Genomic DNA, 27153 nt, shown 5'->3' with positions numbered 1-27153 from the left:
CTTATTTATTCTCTGGTATGGTAACAGTATAGTAACTTTTTAAAAATATTACCTTTTCCAGAAAGTGTAGTATTGTAAAATATTTAATCTATTTTAGCACATGAACATTGAAGGCTGTGGCCAGGGGTGAGATAAAAGTCCAGTGGCATAGTGAATGTGGGGCAACACATTCAAAACCCATCCTAACAGGGAGAAAGTGAAGTCCGATCCAGAGATAAGAAACAGATTGAAAAGGACTCATTACCATAGCGCAAAGACTAGGCAACATGATAATATAATAATGAATGTGGCTGAAGTTAGTTTGACTGTAATCCATATTTAGGCATGGGTATCTAATGTGTGACTTCTCACCTTCACAGCCTCAGAGAGAGAATCTTCATCTTCATAGTAACGTTATCAATACAACTATGCATAAACCATATATTCAGAATGGCTCTCTAGGCAACATTGTGTCCTACCAAGAGTGTAAATAGAAGTAGTCACCTCTGGTAATTAAAATTTGAGGAAATATGGTTAGTTTGCATCCACTGTATCCTCTGAATTTCTGTATAATGTGGAGTCCACATTGGATTAACATGATTATATTTTATGAATATGCCCATAACATCTAGTATTTCTAAGTAGTGTGCACTAAATAAATAAAAGTTCACTACAGAAGAGTTACGAGGGATCATTTACAAGAGGAATTTTATAGATGAGAGTACAAAGAAATAACACAGAGCTTCAGAGTTAACAACTGAGTTCACAAAGTTAAACTTCATGTCAACAAAGCATGTGCAATGTTTCATTTTGCTCCCTTTAGGAGTTAGCCGTTGTTTTTTACTTTTGGACTCACATACATGTTAAGCAACATATAAACACGTGTAGATATGTTGTAGTCTAGCCTATGTTGTTCAATATGTTTTGTTTTCTTTCCTCATCAAATAGTTTGTGGTCAGAAATTCTTCAAAGCTGTATTGAACTTTTCCCCTGTTTAAAGTATATATATATATTCCCTTTCATAAATGTTTATAAGTACAAAAATTGAAAATTTTACTACAAATGAAAGCATAAATGGTTTAATGATTTATTTAACCAATTTTTGCACATCAGGACAGAATTAATCAAACCAGTATTTATTTTAATATGGAATCTGAGCCCTGAGGCCTCTCTTTATAAAGAGGTTTATTTTTTTTTTCATTTTTATTTCCTTCTGTAAAATTTTATTTATTTACTTTTTTTGGAAAAAGTTACCATTTTCTTTAACAGTTACATGAATTAATATGAGGATCAAACACTGTTTTTAAAATTTATGACTTACATATTGAAGTTAATATTTCATTTATTTCAGTTTAGGAAAGGGTAGGAAAAACAAGTATGTTTTGGTTTACAGTTTAAAAGAGAAAACCTTTTGAAGAGTAAGAAGGTGGAGTTGGGAAGTACTCCTCTTTGTCTTGGAAAATAAATGAGAGTTCACTTGTTGCTATTGCTCCTTGACACAGAGGCGGCGTCTGCTCTGCTCCCCTTTATCTCTGGATCCCACAAAGCCATCACAGCAGAGTGAAGTGTGCACCACTTTAAATGATACGAGTTTCAATAGGCACTTTAGTGGAATTAAGAAAAATCTCACACTCTTCCACCGTGATGCCATGTAGCTATCTTCATTCTAGGTTGCCATGTCAGTAATTGTATTTTATAGGCCTGAGCTTGTCTCAGTGTGTTTCTGAATTTTTTTTTTTTAAAGCAAGTGCAGATGATAGGTTCTAGCTTGTATTGATTGGTGTATTGGCAGAAGAAACCAAAAGTGACAACATGATAAGATAGTAACTTGCTGGAAACAAGACGATCAAATTAATCTTGAATCACTCCTGTGTGTGTGTGTCTGTGTGTGTGTGTGTGTGTGTGTTTGATTACTATTCATGTTTCTTTTGATAAAAAAAAAAAATTCTCTCTCAGATGTGTATCAACCTTCACATCTCTCCTAAGTAACTTTATCAGGGTTATAACTTTCTTCTTCTCCAAACATTTCTGCCAAAACTTTAAAGCGGGGTCCCCAGTCTGTCAGGTAGTCGAAGTCCTGGTCGGCTTCTGTGGTGAGAGAGTCTATGGAGCTGAGCGAGTCTGCTACCGATCCATTTCCTTCGTAGGCATAAGTGGCCAAGGAATCATATGGCGGGGCTGCTGGGTCCACGTCGTTCTCCTGAAGCCTTTGATGAATGAAATCCCTTATGTCTGTCTTCTCTTCCACGGGTGGCCTCTGACGAGGTAAACAGAGAGAGTCTGGCTTTATGTCCCTGCGGATTTTGTTCTCTTCAATGGCCTTGGGATTTCTCAGGGCCCCGATGTCGAAAGCCTGGGTGTCCTCTTCCCCTCCTCCTTCATCATCGTAATGGATGACATTGTCTCTGACGTCTTCTTTCGAGGTCATCAGCGTGTCTTTCTTCTTCTGCCTCCGCAGGGCTACATAGAGCACCACTATGGCTAAACGAAGACAAGAAGTGCCGTTAGAGAAAGAAAAGCATATAGAACACTTCACCTGAACATGAAAGTTAAAACAGGGCTGGCGGGATTGCTGAAAGGTTAATGCACTTGTGTGCAAAGCCAAAGGACCTCAATTCGACTCCTCAGGACCCATGTAAACCAGATGCACAAGGTGAGGGATGCGTCTAAGTTTCTTTTGCGATGGCTGAGGACCCTGGCGTGCCCATTCTCTCTCTCAAATAAATAAATAAATATTTTAAGTTAAAATACACCACTGTGCTGGTTTGATTCAGGTGTCCCCCATAAACTTAGGGGTTCTGAATGCTAGGTTTGCAGCTGATGGAAATTTGGGAATTAATGCCTCCTGGAGGCAGTGTCTTGTTGGGGGCGGGCTAATGGATGTTATAGCTTGTTTCCCCTTGCCAGTGATTGGCACACTCTCCTGTTGCTATTATTCACCTCATGTTGGCCAGAGGGTGATGTCCACCCTCTGCTCATGCCATCGCTTTCCGCTGCCATCGTGGAGCTTTCCCTTCACACTTTAAGGCAAAGGAAACCTCTTTTTCCCCTGCAAGCTGCTTTTTGGTTGGATGATTTCTTACAGCAATACGAACCTGACTGTGACAACCAGGGATGGCTGAGTTTCTTTGATAATCTCACACTGTGTCAATAGTGAACACACTTTATATGAATGTGCATTCTCATGCTTTGCCAATGTCTAATGTGTCAACTTCATTTGGAAATGGTGACTACCGAAAGCTGCAGCAAAGTTATTCAAATACCAAGTGCTTTGGAATAAGATAGTATGATACAACAATCAGACTTTAAAATAATTGCTAGTATAATAATGTAGATAACCCCAGGAGTTGATACAATAAAACCTGAATGAATATTATACTCCATAGGCAACATGGTGACATCAGTCACAGCTACTTTTTGAGCTGAAATATTCTCAACTGGAAATTTGTCTTTTAATGAAATAATCAAAATCTCCCCCAAGAAAATCTATGTGAAAAACAATAAATTGGAAAAGAAGAAGGAGAACTAGAATTCAGGTATCTTGGTTGATGAACTGTGTTAACTAAGACCTCTAATTGCCTCACTGGTGTGTGAGGGCTTATCTACACACCCTCCAAATGCTTGGTGTCCAGCTTCATTTCATGGACCAGGGCATCAAGCAGTTTCAGTATGTGAACCTGCATGTGCACTGAGGACTCGGGAATCATCCAGGTAGATAAGCACCCTACAAACCCCAGTGTGTGATGACAATGAGATAATAGCTTACTTGCTGCACCATGGGAAGAAAACATATGCAAAACAAAACATCCAGAATATGCTTAGATTTGCTAAGTAGACATGGAAGTGCCCTGAGATTCAGGTAACTACTAGTGAATAGAGATAAATGGGAAAGGAACATTTGATTTCAACTTAGTCACCTAACTAATCATGGCAAGTTCCAATGTGAGAATGTTATTTGAATATACTCATTAACATTTATATCACCAGCATAAACTCATAGTAGATACAATTTGTTATGAATTATAAGGATATAATAGTGTCTACTTTTTGATTTTTTTTTTTAATTTGAGAGAGAGAAAAACAAAGGGACAGTATGTGTGTCCCAAGGTCTCCTGCCATTACAAATGAACTCCAAATGCACACACCACTGTGTACCTGCCTTTATTTGGGCACTAGATAATCAATCCCAGGTTGAAAAGCTTTGCAAGCAAGAGTCATTAGCCACTAAGCCAGCTCTCTACCCTGGATTGACTTGTTTTGATAACCACATGGACTTCATATGTATGCCATGGCATATGAAGTCCATATGAGTCTCTAAAACTTTCCCTCTCAATCAGCCTGAGCATCTGAGGAAAAGCTGTTTCCTACTGTTCACTCATATACATCCTCTTAGGAACTAATTTATCATCTTTTCTATTCTAGGAAAATGTGAACAGTTTTCCCTATATGTCAGAATATTTTAATGAAATGATAAATGTGGGTGCTAAACTAATTCCACAGGACCAAGTATCATGTGTGTGTGTGTGTGCATATATATGTGTGTGTGTGTGTGTGTGTGTGTGTGTGTATATATATATATATATATATATATATATATATATATATATAGATATAGATATAGATATAGATATAGATATAGATAGATAGATAGATAGATAGATAGATAGATAGATAGATAGATAGATAGATATAGATATATAGATATATATGTATAATGTTTTATATGTTTTTAAGGAATTGATTTTGGAAAAATCTATCTGTGTTAATGTGACCTGAGCAGCGAATTACTGAGGAAATGGAGATGAGCAGGACTGATAGAAGAGGGAAATCTCTGAAGAAGGATCCCACCTATTCTGACAGAACTGTGGCCAACACCCATTCTTCAATCGCTGTCTCTTACAGCACTTCTGGATACGTTGGCAGGTTCTGCTCTGTTACGATGGGAATAGTCAGAATTGAGATGTGAGAAGATGTAGGAAAACTGGACAAGAAATGGCTTCTAGGCAACCTTGTAAGCAGAATGCATGTGAATTTGAAGTCAGTTTACACACTTCCCTAACTTTCTCTCCCTTTCTTTTTTTTTTAAGTTTTTTTTTTTAATTTTTTATTTATTTATTTGAGAGCGACAGACATAGAGAGAAAGACAGATAGAGGGAGAGAGAGAATGGGCGCGCCAGGGCTTCCAGCCTCTGCAAACGAACTCCAGACGCGTGCGCCCCCTTGTGCACCTGGCTAACGTGGGACCTGGGGAAGCGAGCCTCGAACCGGGGTCCTTAGGCTTCACAGGCAAGCGCTTAACCGCTAAGCCATCTCTCCAGCCCTCTCTCCCTTTCTTTAGTGAACTAGATATTGAGAAGGATTGTTTATGTAGAATATTTTTAAGAATATATAATGTCTCGGGCTGGAGAGATGACTTAGTGGTTAAGCACTTGCCTTTGAAGCCTAAAGACCCTGGTTCAAGGCTCGATTCCCCAGGACCCACGTTAGCCAGATGCACAAGGGGGCGCATGAATCTGGAGTTGTTTGCAGTGGCTGGAGGCCCTGACGCACCCATTCTCCCTCTCCCTCTCTCTCTCTCTCTCTCTTTCTCTGCCTCTCTGTCTGTCTCTCTTAAATAAATAAATAAAAATAAACAATTTAAAAAAAAAGAATATATAATGTCTCATTAGATAATAGCCATGACTTGTACACACAATTTTAAATGAAAATTTATATACAGTGAAATCACTGTGGCCAAAAGTGTCAGATTTTAGTACTATGATATTATTGTTTGAATGTATCTTTGATGACGTTATTTGTGAGATATGAAATGAGAAAGTATATTTAATATGAATTTAATTTAATAGATATAAATTACATAAATAGCTTGGTGTATAAAATAATAATGACCTTGCAAATTGAGAAGAGTTATAGAGCAGAGAGAGAGAGAGTGTGTGTGTGTGTGTGTGATTATTATTGAAACCAACCTAAGAGTATCACAATGCATAGTAGGATTGCAATCAAAGCTCCGGTGCTAAGTCCCACAGGTAGGAAAATTGCTTCCATATTACAAGACAGGATGGAGCCGTCAGAGTCACATCTGCAGACTCGAATAGTCATTGTGCTTGTGCTGCTCTGGACAGGATAACTGCTATCTTCTATTACAACAGGGAGCAAATACAACTCTTGCTGCCTGCGGCTGTATCCATGTCTGCGGGTTTCAATTCCAGCTGTGTTGTCTGCAAAACATGACAGTTATGAAGAAATAGTTATTGAGTGTTTCACTTCATGGCTTCAGCCAACATCTGCTAGACACTGGGAAGCTATTTCTGGTTAAAAAAATGCACCTTAATTTCTAATCATTTCTCCTAATATTATAAGTGCAATCAAACTGTAATCATAAGTAATTAAAAACAATTATCTGGGAACAAAGAGACTAGAGACTTTCATCTCATCTGCTTCAAGAATGATTTACAAGAATTTTAGCTGCCCCGTTTGTTCAAATCAAACCTCATTGAGGAAAAAGAAAAGTAAACACTTTTGTGAATGTTCTAATACATGTTATAAAGGCAAAGATTGCCAATTACAAATTGGCACAATAGGTTATAAAATGTTCATTTGAAATATATTAAAATTTGAGGGTGATCTTGAACACTAAGATATCCATAAGCAGCAGGGCTTCCTTGGGTCAACTCCTGGTGAGTTTGGGGGGAGAATATTTACCTTCAGGTATACAAATGCCTTCATTTTTCCACATTTGCCACAATGAAGAACATGAGAAGGAAACTAAAGCATTTAAAAACACAAAAATCTACCAAAACTCTAAAGTATCATGGATTATAATGATTATAGTTTTCTTGTGAATAGAAAGTGTTTTACTGTACTTCTAACTAAATCAGCAAGAATGATATTTGGTTTTACTAGTTTGATAACTAGAACTTAGTTTCTCTACATTCATTGCCATAGGATTTATAGTCATGATAAAATATGTGATATGATCAAACTTTGTATTGTTAAGATTAGTTTTATCATTCCAAAAATAATATTTTTAAATTGCAAAACAAAATACTAAGAAGGCATGATATTCTCCAACATCCCTAATCATATTTACTGAAGGAGGAACACTGTTGCTGGAAACAAGGTTGGGATTATGCAGACCAAATGAGGCACCACTGGATCCTTCAGAGCTTGCTGGTTGAATTTCTAAAGTTGAGGAGCAGGAAAACTCAACAGTCAGAGATCACCAACTGATTGAAAATGATTGTAAGAAATCGAAAGTTCTTGATGTCACTCTTTGGAGAAAACAGGAGATTTGGTATCTTAACCATAATTTATGTGTAAAGGCCACCTAACAGTGATTATTTAAGAAATATATTATTTACTGATACTTGAAAAAATGAAATTTATTGGTCTGAAACTATGTACATGGAATATTAAGCATCAATTTTCAATTTGCACTTATTTTTCCATAAAAAATTAAATTAACAAATATAAGTTACAATAAGTAAAGTGGCACCCTAAATTATTAAAAAAATAATAATTGTGGTACTTCTATGTCCTGTTCTTGAATATCCTATGATCTCACCAAGGTGATATGTTTTGCATGCCTTGTTGGTCTAGATGCAGATCTTCCAAAGGAGATCCAAAGGTGGGAAATACACATTGCCCATTTGTAGTGAATCATATAACTATCTACTTAGTAATACAAGACTAAAGTCTACAAGTTTGATTTATCTTTATTGATCACATGTATCAAGTCTATGGACACTCTTATCCATTGTATTACTTCACTCTTATCTTCACTTTTGCAGCCATTATCCTGGTGAGACACCCACTGATTTCTACAATGATAAAAGTCCTATAGTTTGAACTTCCTAAACTGCAAATTCCCACAGGCTATACCCATGATAAAACTTCTCAAAGGCTTCTAATGCCATTGAATTTAAGTTCTCTTTATTTGGCTTATAAATAGGGTGGAATTTTTATTTATGTATTATTCTATCATTGTTTGCCATATACTGTAAAATTTTATATTTTTCATGAGAAAAACACAGAGTTGCTCATTTTCTAAAGTCTACTCACTCTAGTTCACTATTTCATTTATGGACATTCTTCACAGCACTGTCCAGCACTAAGCAAATCTACAGACAAATGTGTGTACTCAGATTGTCTTCTGTTAGTCACTTACACAAACACACTTTGACTTTTTTTCCATCATCACCATCATTAGCTTATTACATTATTACTTGGTCTACAAAAAGATTTCATTAGCTGTCAAGCTTTTTACTACAAAATATAAAAAAATCAGGTATCAAATCCTTATGGAATATGCATGCTTAAGGCGATAAATATCCAAAGTCAAATAAATAATAAAACCAGAGCAGGTGACTACTTGTAATTACTTTTGTTTTGTTTGTATGGGAGGTTGTCTTGTCTTGTCTTGTCTTGTCATGTCTCGCTTTGTTCTGTTTGAGGCAGGGTCTTACTCTCACCCAGGCCAGGCTGCCCTCACACTCACTAATATCCACCCGCCACAGTCTCCCAAGTACTATGTGTGGATAATATAGGCTTGAGCCTTCTGAACACCAACCTGGTTTTAAATCCCAGCACAGTTTGTATTTAACAATAAGTTCACTTATATTTTTCAACATTATGATGGTTTGAAGGTACACCCATGTAACCATTTTTTTTGCTATATAATAAATTACATGATTTTGCACTATGTAGACCAATGTAATGAATCAGCTCAAATTTAAGTCAATCTAAGATAAACTATGATATTTGCTAGATTACATGCAATAAATGGTTTCCAAGCTAGGTGATTTTCAACTTTGAGATGAGGTCATTGAGCTGTAACTTCAACATAAGTTGAAGAGCATCCAGAATTCTATCCCAGTGTTTCTGATATTTCCCTACACGCTGTAGAGCAGGCAGGCACAGTAAGATCATAAGTAGTAATGATGACAGCAATAATAATTGTAGAAGTAAAAAGGGTTAACATGACACTAGAGGGCAAAGCTAAATTGATCTTGAAAGAAACATTTTAAACATTGTGTTCAAGGCTAACATATGATTTTAATAAAAAAAGTTATAAGATTTATATTAGTATAATTTAGACAACTGAGGGACGTTGAATGTGAATGCAAAACATTTTCATCAAAATGCCCTATTCTTAATCTTTGCTGTACTGTTATTCAAATGTAGGAATTAATAATATATATATTTATTTACATGTACAAGAAATGCATATAAGAATGTGATATTTAAAACAGGAAAAGAATTTTCTCACATATTTTTTTATTTGCTGGAATCATTAAGCTTCTTCCCTGCTCCTAATGGGAGTGCTATGTTACATAATCTACATGGAGTAATTCATTTACCACTAGTCAAAGATATTTGCATTTCTTATATATGAGTTCCCATGGTTAAAAAAAAAATAACCCTGATTGTTCTTAGAGAAAAATACAACTTTTTCTTCTTTTATGCCCTTTAACAAAAGCACATAAGGAGTTAATCGTAAGTGGTTATACTTACTTCTGAAATCACGGACTGTAAAATTTGGTTTGACGGCAGCCTCTGGTGACAATCTGAAGGAGAATTGCTGCCCAGCAGGGGAGAGATCTCTGTCTGCAGCACCCACTGTCTGAATTATCTGAAACAAAGTTGAGATGAAACTTGAAGCTAGACATCAATTTAACAGGGAGCTTTATACTCCCGGCTAATAACTTCATTTAATAAAGCATGCAAGTAGACATAAATGACCCTTTCTGAATCAATACCGATGGAACAATCACTTACATGTGCTTTTTATAAACAATTCTCTAAATATTTACAAGTAATAATGGAAGGTACATCAGAGAACACTAGCTAATTCTAAATCAATATCTGGACAACTGAAGAGCTTACAAGCATTGAAAATTCTTTCTACCAAGCAAAATAAAATTAAAAGGCACTTTGCTTCATTTGAATTACATGACGTAAACCTTCCTAGCTTGATTATAAAAATGCTCACTGGAAACAAATATCTGCTTATCTAACTATACTGGAAATAGCAAAGTTTCAGAACAGTGTTTTTGGGAGAATATTTATTCTCCTAGTATATAATATGATGAAAATATAAAATTCCATATATCTGGTTCTTATTAAGCTAATTTCTCTGTTGGATAGCAACAAAGTTGTTTTTGTTTTGTTTTTGCTTTGTAATATAACACAAGCAAGTACATGCTCATTTGTATTTCAAAATGTCTCTAAATTCACCCACACACCATGGATCTTTGAGTAAAATCTGGGTACTTCAACAATGTACTTTTGGAATTACAATCTAAGGTAACTTCTAAGATCTAAGCTGTAAACATTACTATTAACTACACCGATGAACAAATCAAAAGGTATGACTGGGATGGAGAGATGGCTTAGTATTTAAGGCACTTGTTTGTAAAGCCAAAGAACTCAGGTTCAATTCCCCACTACCCATATATAGTCAGAAGTTTAGACAGTATGTGAGGAAAAGGGCAAATATGTATATAGGGTCAGACTATTGATTCAAATTAGATTTTATCTAGAAGAACAGCTTATATGTCATATATAATAACTTTGTAATAGTGAGTATGTATTTTCAATTAATACAATTAAGCCTGTGATATATCCAATAATTTTTATTTTGATTTCTATTTAAAATCTATTCTCATAAATATGATCTGCCTTACTATATAGCTATAGATGCATACAAATATATAAAGCATGACGGTTAAAATGCAGATAGTGAAGTATACAGATAAACAGATTGAGATATCACTGTTAATATTAAAAATATATAAATTGCTTCTATAATATGAGTTAAATTCCCTGGTCTCCATGTACATTCACTCCTCAACATTTGCTAACCCTATAGAAATGTTATGAGTGTTATTTTGAGCAATCAACCATTAAATCCAGATTCTGGGATTCAGAACAATTTAGTCAATGTTTCATCTTACGAACTCTATGAAAATTAAACTTTATTTCCTTAAAAAATGTTCTTACATCCAAATTACATTACAATGATTAAAAAATAATTTCCTGTGTACTTTCTATAAGCCAATGTGGAGTTACGAAGTTTATGGTAACATACAGGGATGAAAAGTTCACCACAGGCTGGTGCCTAACAGTGTTAATTTGGAGTCATTACCCTGAGGAAAGAAATTCCTAGGTAAAATTTCTCTTGTTTACAGAGTAACACTTTTTTTTTTTTCCCAGTCTTTCTGTCCTTTGTACATGGATCAGATGGATGAATGGAGGCATAGGTAATGGATAGATAAATAAAAGGTACACTAACATAGACATAAAAGTGTCAGAAGATATATATTTTGTATAAAATATGGCTAGATAATATGCATACATGCATAGATACATACATATGTTAGTACTTCTTCCACTAGAATCCATAGAAGTCAGTACTATGCATAGTTCTTAGGCATAATGGCTAAAGCCAAGTTTAGAAAATGTCCACACCAAACATACTGATAATGCACAAGTTTTGTACACTTGTCCATATGCTGTGTACACAAATGGTTCTCATTATACACCATAGATATTTACTGGGAGCCACCAAATTTGCATCAGATTATCTCTACTTTTTCCACACATAGGAAAATCAGGGTTTGGGTTGCATTGTAATAGCATCTGCTTTTTCCAATAGTTCAAACTTACAATTTATAAGACATGCATATGCCATTTAATAGAGAAGTATTCCCAAAAGTTATTATTTGGATCTGAAGCATACAAATATATTTTTTAACTTATTTAACACTTTAACTAAGTATTCCTGCCATACACATGTTCCTGTTTACCTTTGTTTTTTTTTTTTTTCCTTTCTTTCATAATAGTGAAGAATATAAAAGATAAAAGATGCATGTTCACATTACTCTCTATAAAGCTATGGGTTTGACAACAGGTTTCATTAACTGTGGTCAACCTGCATAGCATATCAGCATGCATATTTACATTATAACATGCCACAGAATAATATCACCTTGCTTAACATAATGCAGTTCAGACATGTTGAAATACTCAGAGGTTGTCTTAATGGCTACAAGTGAATGCAGCTTTACATCTCAGCAGGCTTAAGAGCTCTGGTGTGTCATTTATGAAACCCCTTGAGCAAAACAAGAACACTAGAAAAAAATGCACTTTGATTAATTGGGTTATTGGGTTTGCAGCCAAAATTTCTTTAGAAATTCCACAGCCAAATGAGAAAAAAAAAAAAAATGGCAGAATCTACATTCCTACATGTTTGTTGATCAAATAGATTTCAATTGTCAACCAAAACTAGCTAGGCGTGGTGATACACACCTTTAATCCCAGCACTCAGAAGGCAGAGGTAGAGGATCACCATAATTTTAATGCCAGTCCGAGACTGAGACTACATACTGAATTCCAGATCAGTCAGAGCTAACATGAGACTTTAACTTGAAGAAAAAATAAAAATAAAAATAAAAACTTTATTCTTAGGGCATTAACCTCACATTTGTTGTATCTATTCATTGTACAAATTTAGTAAGCCTTTTGTTTATTTTTATTAATACTTGTGAGATATACTGTATGGACACATTGCATATTGGTGACATTTGATCAGGATGAATATGTATGTACATTAATCTATATCAAGATTTATAAACTAAAGTACACATGTGGGGGATGCTTAGAGACTCTTAATCAAAACTAATGGTTGGATACCTGTCCTGGTTTGGCATTTTCACACACAGCTGTCTCATACGGCACAGATATTTCTGGAGGAAATTCATTGACATCTAGAACATTAATCAGTATGTTGACTTTGCTGGTTAATAATGGGTTACCTGTTGAAAACACAAAATGGTAAGTGATTATTACAAATTCTAGTCATTGCTTCTCAAATAAATCCTATTTATTTTCAGTTACCTTTAACATAAAATGAAATGTTATCTTTGTGTTATAGGAAATTCTAAGAGTTCTAAGTGCATGGATCTCCAAGGATAAAATGATGAAAAAAAAAAAAAAAGTATTGATATGTGGCTGACAGACCAGGCACATGATGTCTTGCCAAGGTTTAGCTTTGGCTCTTATTATCAGATACAGGATTGATATTTAATCCAGATTGAAGGAATTTTCTAGTATGATGGCTTGGTCCTCTTTCCAGTGTTATATCACACAGCCTATCTTTTCCATTATCTCTTTTTTTAAAATTGTCATTTATTTTATGAGAGAGATATGCAGGTCGATAGAGATAAATGGAGAAAGGGAGAGAAGAGAGAGAGAGAGAATTGTGTCAGGCCCTATAGCCACTGTCAACAAACTCCCGACACATATACCATCCTGTGCACTGGCTTATGTCGGTACTGGGGAACTGAGCCTGGATCCTTAGGTTTTGCAGGTAAGTGTCATAAAATGTGAGCCGTTTCTACAACCCCATTATATTATCACATAAAAACATAATATTCTATGTTGCATTAATAACTATAAATTTCACTTTCTGGAACATCCAAGATATTTATGTTACTCTCAAAATGAATCCTCTTGAGATCTGCTCCTGAATACATTGATGAGCAACAAGAAAGAAGAAAGTGTCAGGGATTTTCCGAAATGAGAAGTAGTAAAACAATTAAACCAAAAGTAAAAATGATGCTTAAAAGTATAGCTATGGAACAGAGTTAAGAAAGGAGAATCAAGGGGTATGCTATGGAAAGTTAACAGGCATCCTAACATTAATTTTTTATAATAATAATAATAATAATAATAGATACTGTCATGAATTTCTTTATGGACTAACTTCTTCCTACAACACCTAGAGCCTAGGAAAAAAAAAGTGCATTTTAAACAAAGACCCACTCCCCAAACTCCAACACAGGTTTTGAGCACAGACTTAATAACTTCAATCATGTCATTTGTGGATGACTCAGAAGATGCTATAACTGTTTACTCTTACTTCTGAATATGTTAACCTATCTATGTTTATAGATAAACTATTTTAAAGTATTTACTTATTTATATGAGAGAGAGCGAGAGAGGGGGGGGGGCAGATCGAGATTGGGCGCACTAAGCTTTTAGCTCTTGCAATGCATGTACCACCTTGTGCATCCGCCTTACCTGGGAACTAAGAAATCAAACCTGGGTACTTAGTCTTCTCAGGCAAGCAGTTTAACCGCTAGACTGAGTAGGCCAGAGCTCCATGTTCTTTCCCCACCTCCCACCTCCCAGTACCTGGACTTGGTACCCCTGGGACTGACTTTTGGCAGTCCAGTCCTGACTCGTGTGCTGCGGAAGCAGGCCTTTTGTTCTGGCTTCCTGATTGGCCAAGCCTGGGTCCCAAAATCCCGGTTTCCCTGAACCAGAGGGTGCATGGGCCACTTTGGGAGTTGGCATTTTGACTGACTCTCCAGCTTCCTGGCAACTGGAACCCCAAGCCCTGCTTCCCTTTTACTGAAGGGAAAGGCTGGTAGAGTAAGTAGGCCTGACCTACCAGTTCATGAGCTCCCAGTTACCCCCTAAGTACCTCTGATGCACTTGCGATCTCCACAGTCTGTGCATCTGCGGTTATAACCCCATCCTGCTCCAACCTGACTCACGTTTAAAACAGAACACTCACTAAAGATCATAAAAGGACTAATACTTGCTTTCTCTTCAATAAAATAAGACTTTTCCCCAAGATGAGTACACCACAATGCAAAAAAATCCACCCTAAGTCAGAAAACTGGGAGATCTCCACCAATGATGCCTACCCACACAATGGAAGCCTCCAGTTAAATCACAGAGAAATCAAGAGAACACGAAGCCAAAGAAATAGGAAGTTAGATGTAAACCCAGGATTTTAAAGAATCAAGAGATAGCCGGGCATGGTGGTGAATGCCTTTAATCCCAGCACTAGGGAGGCAGAGATAGGAGGATCACCCTGAGTTCAAGGCCACCCTGAGACTGCATAGTGAATTCCAGGTCAACCTGGGCTAGAGTAAGACCCTACTTCAAAAAAAAAACAAACATAAATAAATAAATAAATTAATTAATTAATTAAAGAATCAAGAAACAAATTTATTCCATCATGGGTTCTCCACTGAACAGTTGACATATTGAACTTTCAGAGTCATTGGAGAGTCAGAAAATTCTTTTTACATACAAACATTAAAATATTTGAAGTTGAAAAACCAATGAATAAATAAAAGTTAAAAATAAATAAAAGTTATTTTATTTACAAATAAAAGTTAAAAAGAAAATATTACTTGAAGGACACACAAAATGTCAGTGATAGATTCAGACATGTATACATCTGTTCAAGTTCACTAAAGCATGGACAGAAAGCAGTAATGGGGCAGCCCATGAAGCTTCAATGCATTAACATATGAGAGTGAAATCCACCATCATATACGGACAGATACAGGCATGGATATCAGACAGTGAATTAACAGGTACGTTCTGTAATAGGTGTGTGATTGGGGAATATAGGGTATGCTTAGGGAAGATATATGGGAGAAGGATTGTGAATTACATATTACAGAAGCTGATATTCGGATATCATATTTTGGTATGATGGAAAGGCTTGCCTTTATTTTGGCAACAAATCCATTCCACATCATTCTATCATTTAACCCAGCTTATTCACATCAAGCACATACTAAAAGTTTCTTTTTCAAAGTGTGTTATATGAAATTTAATGGTGTCTTATAAATATTAAATACATTTGGAAAGCTATCATTACTGTCATTGCCAAGAATATTTTGTGGAGATATTTAAATCCAATGAGTTTATTCATATGCCTTATTTTTATAACATAAAATATAAATTAACTCAAGAAACTTCTTAAACTATCTTGTTTTCCTAAACAAATTGGAAATCAACAATCATAAAAGTACTGTGTATTACTATATATGTTTGACTATGCATTGACACTTTGAGGCATGTGGTATTAATTACTTAGAATCTACAATTTGCCATAGCACAATTGCAAGCCCTTCATGTACTCTGAACTCTGAAGAAGAGAATGAGATGGAGCCTCTCCAAACAAGCGTCACGAGCAAAAAGTGAAACAGCTCAGGTTTGAATGTACATGTTTGGGGCTATAATGCATACTTTTAAGTTCCATTACATATGTAGAAAAAAATGCTGGCTATTTAACTACATAAAAAGTGTCAGCTCATCTAGATTATGTAAAACTTACAAGTAAAATCAGATTATAATGGACTATGGAAATCTCATTCCCTACTTTCTCTTTTATAAGGCAAGGGTCAAGTACTCACGACTGACTGACATTTTTATTTCACTTAGTTTATATGAATTCAGGATCTCTTCCATGGGCAACAAGACTTCTCGATTAGCTATGTTTAAAATGAAAATTTACTTTTTGCAATATGTAGCTATTTGAATAATATAAGAACTATTTTATCTACCACAAATTCATTTTTGAAAAGTTTAATCACTTTATTTATACTCCTGCAATGGAATTTTAATATCTATATAGGTATATTGTTACAAAAATATCATCAATATTATCTTTTTTATTAATAGAGTTTCTCCAAAGGGTGCTTTTTAACATTTAACTAAGACCAAACTTTCTTGTGTTAAACTATTTTGTGCACTGTAGGATATCTGGACTTCCTAAAAATTAAATGCCACATCAGTGGTTATGCTAAAAAATAATTTTCATTCAAGGATAAAGAGAAAAAAAATGTTAAGAGCACTTTGCATTGCTGAAAATAAATAATAGGTCCCTGGGTTTAATTATAATAGTTCCTCTTGTATTGTGTATTTTCTTAGAATGTATGATTAAAAGTCTAAAATTGCCACTAAATATCAAGTACCAAGGAGAAAAGCAATGACATTTCTTTAAAAAATTATTTTCATTTATTTATTTGGAAGAGAAAGAGGCATAGAAAGAGAAAGACGATGGATGTGCCAGGGCCTTTAGCCACTGCAAATGAACTCCAGATGCATGTACCACCTAGTGCATCTGGCTTACATTTGTCCCTGGTAATCAAACCTAGGATCTTTGGCTTTGTAGGCAAGCATCTAAACGAGTAAGCCTTCTCTCCAGACTCCCCTTTTTTGTGTGTTTATTTAAGCAAGTAGGCACATATGTACAGTAGGGTGTATAACAATGGTTAGATTTGGGTTGTTGGCTTAGATAGTGAACAAACATTATGGTGAATTATTAGGAGTAATTTTGTTTTATATGAATCACATCCCATTTTATTTTTTTTTATTTTTTTATTTTTTTGTTCATTTTTTATTTATTTATTTGAGAGCGACAGACACAGAGAGAAAGACAGATAGAGGGAGAGAGAGAGAATGGGCGCGCCAGGGCCTCCAGCCACTGCAAACGAACTCCAGACGCGTGCGCCCCCTTGTGCATCTGGCTAACGTGGGACCTGGGGAACCGAGCCTCGAACCGGGGTCCTTAGGCTTCACAGGCAAGCGCTTAACCGCTAAGCCATCTCTCCAGCCCCACATCCCATTTTAAATAGCAATGTATATTGACCATATGACTTTCCAAAATAAAAATTATCTAATATGATTAAAATACTGAACACTTAAAACAGGTTAGTCATGAGTCCTATGGGTGTAATATCTGCTGCGGTCTGGTTAAATGTATATACTATGCTTATCAAACTGCCCAGTAAGCACTTCTCTTAAAGTTCATACCCACATATTAATGCTACTCTCACTTTTGGTAGAGAACCTTTGCTTTTCAGGTGTCAGTGACCTTGGGATGACTCAGAAGGCATCATGGTGCTGGAAAGAAGTGACAGGAGTGCTCAGCACTGCAATATCTCTATCACACCTTCCAAGGCTCAGGGTCTATTGCAGAAGAGGTGACAGAAAGAATATAAGAGCCAAAGGAAGGGTAGGACTCCTTACAACATGCTCCCCCCAGACACAAAATGGCCTGGACATCCATGACCTCACAGTGCCTGACACTACCTACACAGGACCATCATAATAGAAGGAAAAGATGATATCAAAATAAAAGAGAGACTGATTGAGAGGGGATATGATGGAGAATGGAGTTTCAAAGAGGAAAGTGGGGGGAGGGAAGGCATTATCATTGAATATTGTTTACAATCATGGAAGTGGTTAATATATTTTTTTTTAAATGGTACTGTTGCAGTCAGGTTCGCATTGCTGGTAGAAATCACCCAACCAAGAGCAGCTTGTGGTATAAAGAGGTTTGACTTTGGCTAACAGGCTTGAGGAGAAATTCCACAATAGCAGGGGAAAATAATGACATGAGCAGAGGGTGGACATCACCTCCTGGTCCACATAAAGGGGACAATAGGAACAGGAGAGTGTGCCAAACACTGGCAAAGGGAAACTGGCTATAAAACCCATAAGAGTGCTTACAACATACATTCCTCCAGGAGGTGTTAATTCCCAAATATCCATCAGCTTGGAACCTAGCAGTCAGAACACCTAAATTTATGGGGGACACCTGAATCAAATCACCATATACCATCCCTTGCCTCCATAAACTGATATCCATACATGACCCATACATGATTTAAAATATAATGCATTTAATTCAACTTTAAAAGTCCTCATAGATTTTATCAATCCCAATGATGTTCATATATCCACATAGTCCAAGATCTTTTAACTGATCCATAATACCAAAAACGTCCCACCAAAACCCATAATGGCACAGAATAAACATTCACACTGCAAAATATAGCATTGAGCATAACGAAAAATCTTTTAATGAATACAAGATTTAAACAGGACAAACATCAAACTTTATAACTCCAAGTCCAACAACTCTAGCCAGAGCCAAATCTCCAAGTCCAACAACTCTTACAAGCAACAAGTCTCTGGCATTCTAATTTGTCCCCTACAGCTAGGCTACTCACAGTCCTGGAAAACTTCATAAGGCCTGGCAGCTATCTCATGGTCCTGGTATCTCCACAAGGTCTCCACTGCAACCACGGTTCATCCACATGGCCCAATAGGGTTTCCATACAGGAATACAGCAAACCTTCTTCATACTGTCCATGGCCATTTCCAAAACACAAGACCATGTTGCAAACTCAATGACCCTCTCTTTCCTGCAATTCTTTTATTCCTCAATACCAGATATGGTGCCAATTTGTTGGTCCTTGAGCACTCAGGCCCCTTCAAAATAGTCTATATTCTTCATGTTGCCCCGGTGCAGGTCAGCTGGCTCAATCTCAAAGGGTGTAATCTCTCAATTGCAAATGCAGCTAAATGTGCAGCAGTTCATCCAAAGACTTTTTTTTTTTTCTGTGCCATATCCCTCTGCTAATACCAGTTCATTTCTATGCAAAGCAACCATGCACAACTTCTCAGGACATGGGCATAACAGCAAGCTATTCACACAAACTGCAAGCCTAGTTCAAGCAAAGGTCTTTCTCACCTTCATAAGCCAAACCTCACAGTCCATAGTTCTTACTGCATTCATGTCTTTCAATTCTGACCAGATTAGTCCATCAAACTGTACTTACAGCATTGTAAGTCATCATTGAGGCCAAGATTTAAAATCCTTCCATATTCCTCTTGAAAGTCAGCTCCAAAAGGCCAAAGCTACACAGTCAGGTATTTAGAAGCAATCCCACCTCTTGGTACAACTTCACTGTTACAGTCAGGTCCACATTGCCAGTCAGGTTCACATTGCTGGTAGAAATCACTCACCCATGAGGAAATTATGAGAAAAAGAGGTTTATTTTGGCTTATCCGCTTGAGGCAAAGCACCACAATGGCATAGCAAAATGATAGCATGAGCAGAGGGTGGACATCACCCACTGGCCCACATAAGGCAATAATAGCAACAGGACAGTATGCCAAACACTGACAAGGGGAAACTGGCTATAGCACCCTTCAGCCCGCCCCCAACAATACGATCCCTCCAGGAGGTGTTAATTCCCAAGTCTCCATCAGCTGGGACCCTGTGGAGAGCCCCTCGGGCCAAGCCCTAAAGATGGTGCCTGACGGAAAGTTCTATGCTTGGGACAAACAAGTCCATATTTGGAGGAGCTCGCCCTCACCGCTGCTCATTGGCTTCTGATGCTTGTTTACTGGAGAGGTTGCGTAGCCTGGGATGATTGGGCGGAGTGAGAGCGCTTATAAGGAAGCCCCGCCCGAGGTTCGGGGGAGATAAGCTTGAAGTTGCCTGAATAAACTTCTGTAAGAAGAACTGGTGGTTGTGTCTTCCTTGCTGGTCGAGGCGGACGCGACAGGACCCTAGCATCCAGAGCACCTGAGTTTATGGGGGACAGCTGAGTCAAACTACCACAGGTATTTTAAATCCAAAAGATACTTTAGAGTATCTATAAGCTGATGACTTTCCATCTCTTCTTCTTAGTGAAAAGCAGTTACAGAGACAGCGACTACAACTCTCTATATCCACCGTTCTAGCTGTGGAGAGTATTAGACCGATTAAAAAGTAATCTAGTGGCATTTTGTGGAGCCACATAGTGTTATGACTGTGCACCTAGAACTGAGAAGCCAGGCCTACCATTCCCTGCAATTTCCACTGGAGTCCCAACTGGAAGCTCAACCTATGCTACATGTATCTCACCGGCCTGAATTACACTGCAACGCAGAGAGAGAGAAAGGCAGGCTGTGTGAGGGCTGGCTTGGTGGTGTTGAGAAATGTCTTACTAAATACCATTGATATGGCTCTCTGGTCAGTATGATCTAAGAAATCCCAATGCAGACATGAGAGGATCAAGGCAGATGTTTTTTAAGCATTTAATTTTTTTGCTTTGCTATATAATTTACAAGATCAATATTACATTCATATGAGTATACAGTTTACTAAACCATGATGGAACAATAATGAATTGTTTCCTTTTCATAGTATATATGCAATAAATACTGTCGAGGTAACAGAACATTTCTAAGAACCAAATGAGAAGTGTAATTGAAAATATTTTGAGGAGTATAAATTTCCATCAGGCAGAAGTCTCCTCATATTAATATACAACGGAGCTACTTGGTTTCTTATTTAACAATGACATCTGCTTTTGTACAACATAGGAGTTAAAATTCAATTTGTGGCTGTGTACTGAACTGCAACTACAATATCGTCAAGAATAGACCCACAGCCTTTTATACCAAGAAATTGTATTATTATAGTACAAAGTGAGTGAGTTAGAATAAATGAATAATACAGGCTTCCTCTCTAAGTCTTTCTCTCTAAGTCTGTTCATATTTAAATTAAAAGTTAGGGTAAGCCATATCTAATAGTTGTTATGTGCGAATTATAGTGATGTGATCTGAAGCTAGACTGAGCAATCCACAGAGGATTTAAATTATTCATATATGTCTCTGCTAAACTTAAATATTACCTTCTGTGCTATTGGTGAAAAAGCCCAAACTTCAAAGAAAAAGGAATCTTAAACAATACCTTTAACAAGTTTGTCTCCCCCACTAGGAAAACCGCGTGAAAATTATATGTGGATGTGTGTGTGTGTGATTTTATTTTTATTTATTTATTTATTATATTTTTTATTTTTTATTTTTTTTTGGTTTTTTGAGATAGGGTCTTACTCTGGCTCAGGCTGACCTGGAATTCACTATGTAGTCTCAGGGTGGCCTCGAACTCACGGCGATCGGCGATCCTCCTACCTCTGCCTCCCGAGTGCTGGGATTAAAGGCGTGTGCCACCACGCCCGGCTATTATTTTTAAATTATATAATATGTTAAATATTAGAAATTGAGCATAATAATTAAATCTAGAACATATGGATTAATACTTGCTATCAGATTATGTATATAAATGAAGAAATATTATTTTACAAACAAATTGGGGGCTAGAGAGATGGCTGAGAGGTTAAGGCACTTGCCTGCAAAACCAAAGGACCCAGTTTCATTCAGTAGGACCCATCTAAGCCAGATGCACCAGGTGGCAAATGCGACTGGAGTCCTTTTGCAGCAGCTGAAGGCCATGGTGTGCCCATTCTCTCTCTCTCTCTCTCTGTCTCTCTCTCTCTCTGTCTCTCTCTCTCTCTGTCTCTCTCTCTCTCTCTGTCTCTCTCTCACTGTTTTTCTCTCTCACTCTAAAATAAATAATTTAAAACAGTGAACTGAGTACAGGAATTTGTTAAATTTAACTGACATACCAGAAAACTACTCTGAATAGTAATTTACCAATACCATTCTAGTAAACATTTTTTTTTTGTTTGTTTGTTTGTTGCTTTGGTTTTCTTTGTTTCTGTTTTTCATGCCTGATGTTTCTATGTAGCCCAGACTGATTTGCAGCTTTCATCCTAGTGTCTCACTCTCTAAATGTCTGGAATTACAGACTTGTGCCACCACGCAAAGCTTATTACATTACAATATACGTTTCTTTAACTAGTCCATGGTCTGTAATGCTACATAAATCTAGAAGTCACTTTGTATTATTGAAAACTAACTATAATTGAATAATTCTTCTCACATGCCTTGTGGTAGCATGAACAAAACAACCTTACATTATTATCCTGTGGCCAGCAGGAGTATGGAAAATGCCACATGTGAAAAATCATCAACATGCAAATCAGTGCTACAATGAGAGCTACCATATTACCTCAGCAAAAAGCCAAAGGGGGAAAAAAATGGTGTGTGTGGGGGGGTATGGAGCATGAGGAGAAAGAGAATGTTATCTAGTGTAGTGTTGAAAGGAGCATAAATTAATAATGACATAATGGAAAACCTTATAGGAGTTTCTTACTTATTTAAGGGTTGAACTGTCATACTAAGGATATTTACTGAAAGTAACAGAAGTAAAGGAAGCTGAAAGAGAAATCATTGCTAATATGCTACATTGAAACATTATTATGCAAATACCAAGGAATAGAAGAAGCAAAAGATAATGATTTTGTGACCCACAAAGACAATTAAACTTTATCTGAACATAAATAATGACAGTCTTTGACATGCAACAACGTTTGTAAATCTGATGGTCATTGCATTAAATAAAGTAAGCCAGAAACGTTCCCCTGACCAAAACAAGGACTGCAAAATTATCCCATTTCAATTTCATTTTTCATACCTACATGATTACTAGGATTCTTATGTTGAATCACAAATATATTTTTCAAGAAAATTGCTTTTGCTGATTTGCTGACAAATATGCACATCTGACTGTACAGCTGTTTCTCTGGGCACCAAGCAAATCAAACCAACTGAACTCATCACATCAGAGGATCCATTTCTATTCTCTATATTGGTCTATTGTACATCCGCCTCCCTATTCCTGTCAAGAGAACTGACTACCAAAGCTAAATTCTCATCCATCTTATCTGCATATCAGGTATATCATGTCTAACATTTTCAACTTTATATCTTCGTAAATATCCCCTTCTTCATCCTCCTTATCATGAACCTATAAAAAATAAAATCAAAGTCTTTCTTAAATTTTTACGGCCTTCCTTCTATGTTCAACCAATCTGCAAACCTGCTTCCTCAGAGGTATTTAGTATTCTGCCATGAGTGGCCTTAGATATCAAGATCTGGCTTTGGTCATATCCTTTCAGTTAGCATGATGATGAAAAATTGCGGCATGTCAGAAATAAATTCAAAATTATATATTTCTCATTTGAAACAGCATTATTACTGAGAAAGGTTTGGATACAGATAGACAAACAGAAGAATGCTATGCAGAGAGTTCTCATCTTTACTCATGCCCTGCTCTTTCCATAGTTCTCTTTGGATCATATATTTTTTTGTTCTTGCACATGAAATGTGCCATTTCTGTTGCCAAAAATAAAAATACTATTTTATCCTATTTTTAGAGACAAGGTCAGATTATAGAGCCCAACATGGCTAAGGAACCCAGGCTAGCTTCAAACATACTATGGAGTCCAAGCAGGTTTTCAACAGGCTGCAGGGCTCCCTTCAGTCTCCTAAGTGCTGGGATTACTGCTGTGTAACCCTCCATATCTCAGACATTATGTGTTATTGTAGAAGGACCGCCCTGGCACTTATCAGTCTAATTGTTTGGTTATTTTTATGATATCACACTTTAATATGCATGATGGTAATTGCACTACAGGCCTACGTGATTGATGATTTTTCCTTTGTTAATCTGGTATCCTACACACTAAGGATGATGTATTCAGATATACTGAGGGGGAAAAAAAATCAATAACTACACACTCAAATGTTCTCATTACATTTATATTCATAGTATTATCTTTTGGGGAGCTAGAAAAATAGATTACTGGTTGAGACCTAAGGATCCAGGTTCAATTCCCCAGTACCCTTGTAAGCCAGATACTCAAGGTGCTACATGCATCTGGAGTTCATTGCAGTGGCTGGAGGCCCTAGTGTGCCCATTAACTTACTCTCTCTCTCTCTACATATATGCCTCTCTCTCTCTCTAAAATAAATAAAATAAACGCATATTTGAAACACCAGGCATAAAATAGCAGTGTTAAGTTTTAACTTGTTATATGGTCTTGGAAAGTTTGAAAACACTTTCAATGTATTAATTATTTATATATACATGTGTTCTATGAAGTGTAATTGATCACAGAGGTCATAACATATAAAGTAGTCTCTGTAGTACTAAAAGCCTCAAACTTAATCAAAAGTTTCACTGCATAAATATATTAAATATGGTGGGGGTCAATATATTATTATTGTCACACAAATGATTCCTAAGTTATACTTCTCGTTGGTATGCTATGAAAAGAGAAATTTGTTTTACTCATAAAATACACTTTAAAATCCAAACTTCAGCCTTTATGTGAAAAGTCCATCATGCAATTTTAAGTTCATGATAAAATCAGAAACAAATTAAGAAAAAAAATGATACTGGGATTAATGTTGTATATGGATTTGTATTGATTTAAAATGTACCTACATATTTCAATTATTGTACTATACCCATATGCAACTGAAAATTTAAAATAAAATATAAGCCATTGCAACATAAATTTAGATTTCATTATAATTTTCCAGCACATAATAGTGGGGAAAAGGATGACACTTCTAAATTAAGTTGATGATCATGGTGGTGTTAATGAATTTCATTTCAGTAGATAGGATACCCAGCAATATTTTATGAAGTCGAGGGGATACTTCATAAGGAATTCTTTCTTCACAGTATTATCCTTTGCACCATTATTGAAATGTTACCAATTCACATAAAAATCAAAGTTATCTTTCTTTGAGAGTACAAAATAGAATCATATAGTAACTTGGGGATAAAAAAAATTAGAAAATGATTGATAGACTACCTAGACTTTTGCACACAAAGTCAAGCTTCCATGGAAAATAGAGAAAAAACAATTTTAGCAATTTAAGGGAAAGAAATGATATTAGTTTACAAATTTAAAAACAACAATAGTAATATTTAGACCTCAATGTCTACTATGCACTGAAATATGTTCCACTTTGTTTCCTTAACTGTGAGCTCATAAAGTATGCTAGAATTTTTTTTTCACTTTTTATTCTAAAATTATCGTCCATGAGAATTGTTGTCATCAGGTTCTCATTACTGCAGAAATCAACAGACCAAGAACAGCCTGTGGGATCAACAGGTTCATTTTGGCTTACAAGCTCAAGGGAGCTCCATGATGGCAGGGTAATATGATGACATGAGCAGAGGGTGGACATCACCTCCTGGCCAACATAAGATGGACAATAACAAGAGAAGAGTGCGCCCAACACTGACATGGGGGAACTGGGTATAACACCCATAAACATACCCCCCAAAATAAACCACCTCTAAGAGACTTTAATTTCCAATTGTCATCAGCTGGGGATATAAGCATTTAGAATACCTAAGTTTATGGGGGACGCCTGAATCAAACCACCACATTTCACCCCTGGCCCCCAGAAACTGATAACCATACATGATTTAAACTGCAATGCATTTATTCAACTTTAAAAGCCCCTAAAGTTTTTATCAATTCCAATGATGTTCAAATGTTCCAAAGGCCCAAGGTCTTTTAACTGAGCCATAATACCAAAAAATCCCAAAATGCCCATAATGTCACAGAATAAACATTCACACTGCAATAGATAGCATTGGGAATAGCAAAGAAATATCCAACCAATACAAGATTTACAACAACCAGGGTAAACATCAAACTCTACAGTTCCAAATCCAACAGCTCTAACCAGTGACAAACCTCCAATTCTGATAATTCTAACCAGCAGCAAATCTCTGGGGTTCCAATTCCGCCCTTCCAGGTAGGCGACTAACTGTCCTGGAAAACTTAATCCTGGTTGACAGCTCTCCCTGGCAGCCATCTTGTGGTCTCAGCATCTACACTGGGTCTCCATTGCAACCCATGGTTCATCCTCATGATTTCATTGGGTTTCCATTGCAGGCATCCAGAAAGCCTGATTCACATTGTCCATGGTCATTTCCAAAACATATAACCACATTGCAAACTCAATGATACTCTCTTTTCTGAATTTCATATGCTCTATAATACCAGGTGGAGTGCCAGTTTCTTAATCCAGGGTGGGGGGAAATAAAACAGACTTTGGAGAACAGGACACTCCTTCAGCATTCTGGCCCCTTCAAAAGACTTCATTCTCTCTATTGTCCCAACACAGGTTAGCCAGCACAACTCAATGGTTGTAACCTCTCAATTGCTGCAGAACAGGAGACAGAAGTTTTGGCTTAAAGATTTCTTTCTGGGCCATATCCCTCTGATAATCCCAGTCCATTTCTATGGAATGCAACCCTGCAAAAATTCTCAGGACAAGGCATTAACAGCAAGACTCTCACACAAACTGTTTCTACCCCAGTCCAAGCAAAGTTCTTTCTCACCCTCATAAGTCAAACCTCACAATAAATAGTTCCTACTGCATTAGGCCTTTCAACTCTGACCAAAATAGTTAGTCAAGCTGTACTTACGGCACTAAAAGGCGCCTCTTAGGCCAAGGCTTCAAAACCTTCCACATTACTCATGAAAATCAGCTCCAAAAGGCCAAAACCACACAGTCAGTTTTCTTGTAGCAACTCCACTCCTCGGTACCAATATTACTGTTGCAGTCAGGTTCACATTGCTGGCAGAAAACACCTGACCAAGAGCAGCTTGTGGGTAAAAAGGTTTATTTTGGCTTACAGATTTGAGGGAAAGCTCCCTGATGGAAGGGGAAAATGATGACATGGGCAGAGGGTTGATATTACCTCTTGGCCAACCTAAGGTGGACAATAGCAACATGACAGTGTGCCTAACATTGGAATGGGGAAAGTTGCTATACACCCATAAGCTAGCCACCAACAATACACTG

General features: G+C 36.7%; 1 protein-coding gene across 1 annotated transcript in view; it reads right to left on the bottom strand.

Annotated features, from left to right (window-relative positions):
• Positions 1-1619: 1619 nt before the first annotated feature.
• Cdh12 (cadherin 12) overlaps positions 1620-27153 on the bottom strand; it is a 193891-nt gene continuing 168357 nt past the window's right edge. Inside the window, exons 6-9 of the mRNA XM_045133000.1 lie at positions 12673-12794; positions 9493-9610; positions 5946-6197; positions 1620-2460 (exon numbers count right to left, since the gene is read on the bottom strand). Coding sequence (XP_044988935.1) covers positions 1961-2460; positions 5946-6197; positions 9493-9610; positions 12673-12794 — 992 coding nt within the window. The 3' untranslated portion in view covers positions 1620-1960. The remainder of the gene's footprint in view (positions 2461-5945; positions 6198-9492; positions 9611-12672; positions 12795-27153) is intronic.

The sequence above is a fragment of the Jaculus jaculus genome, chromosome 13 (genome assembly GCF_020740685.1).
Source record: "Jaculus jaculus isolate mJacJac1 chromosome 13, mJacJac1.mat.Y.cur, whole genome shotgun sequence".
NCBI classification, from domain to species: Eukaryota; Metazoa; Chordata; class Mammalia; order Rodentia; family Dipodidae; genus Jaculus; species Jaculus jaculus.
Note: the sequence above shows the minus strand (reverse complement) of the source record. Positions and strands in the feature narration are given on the sequence as shown.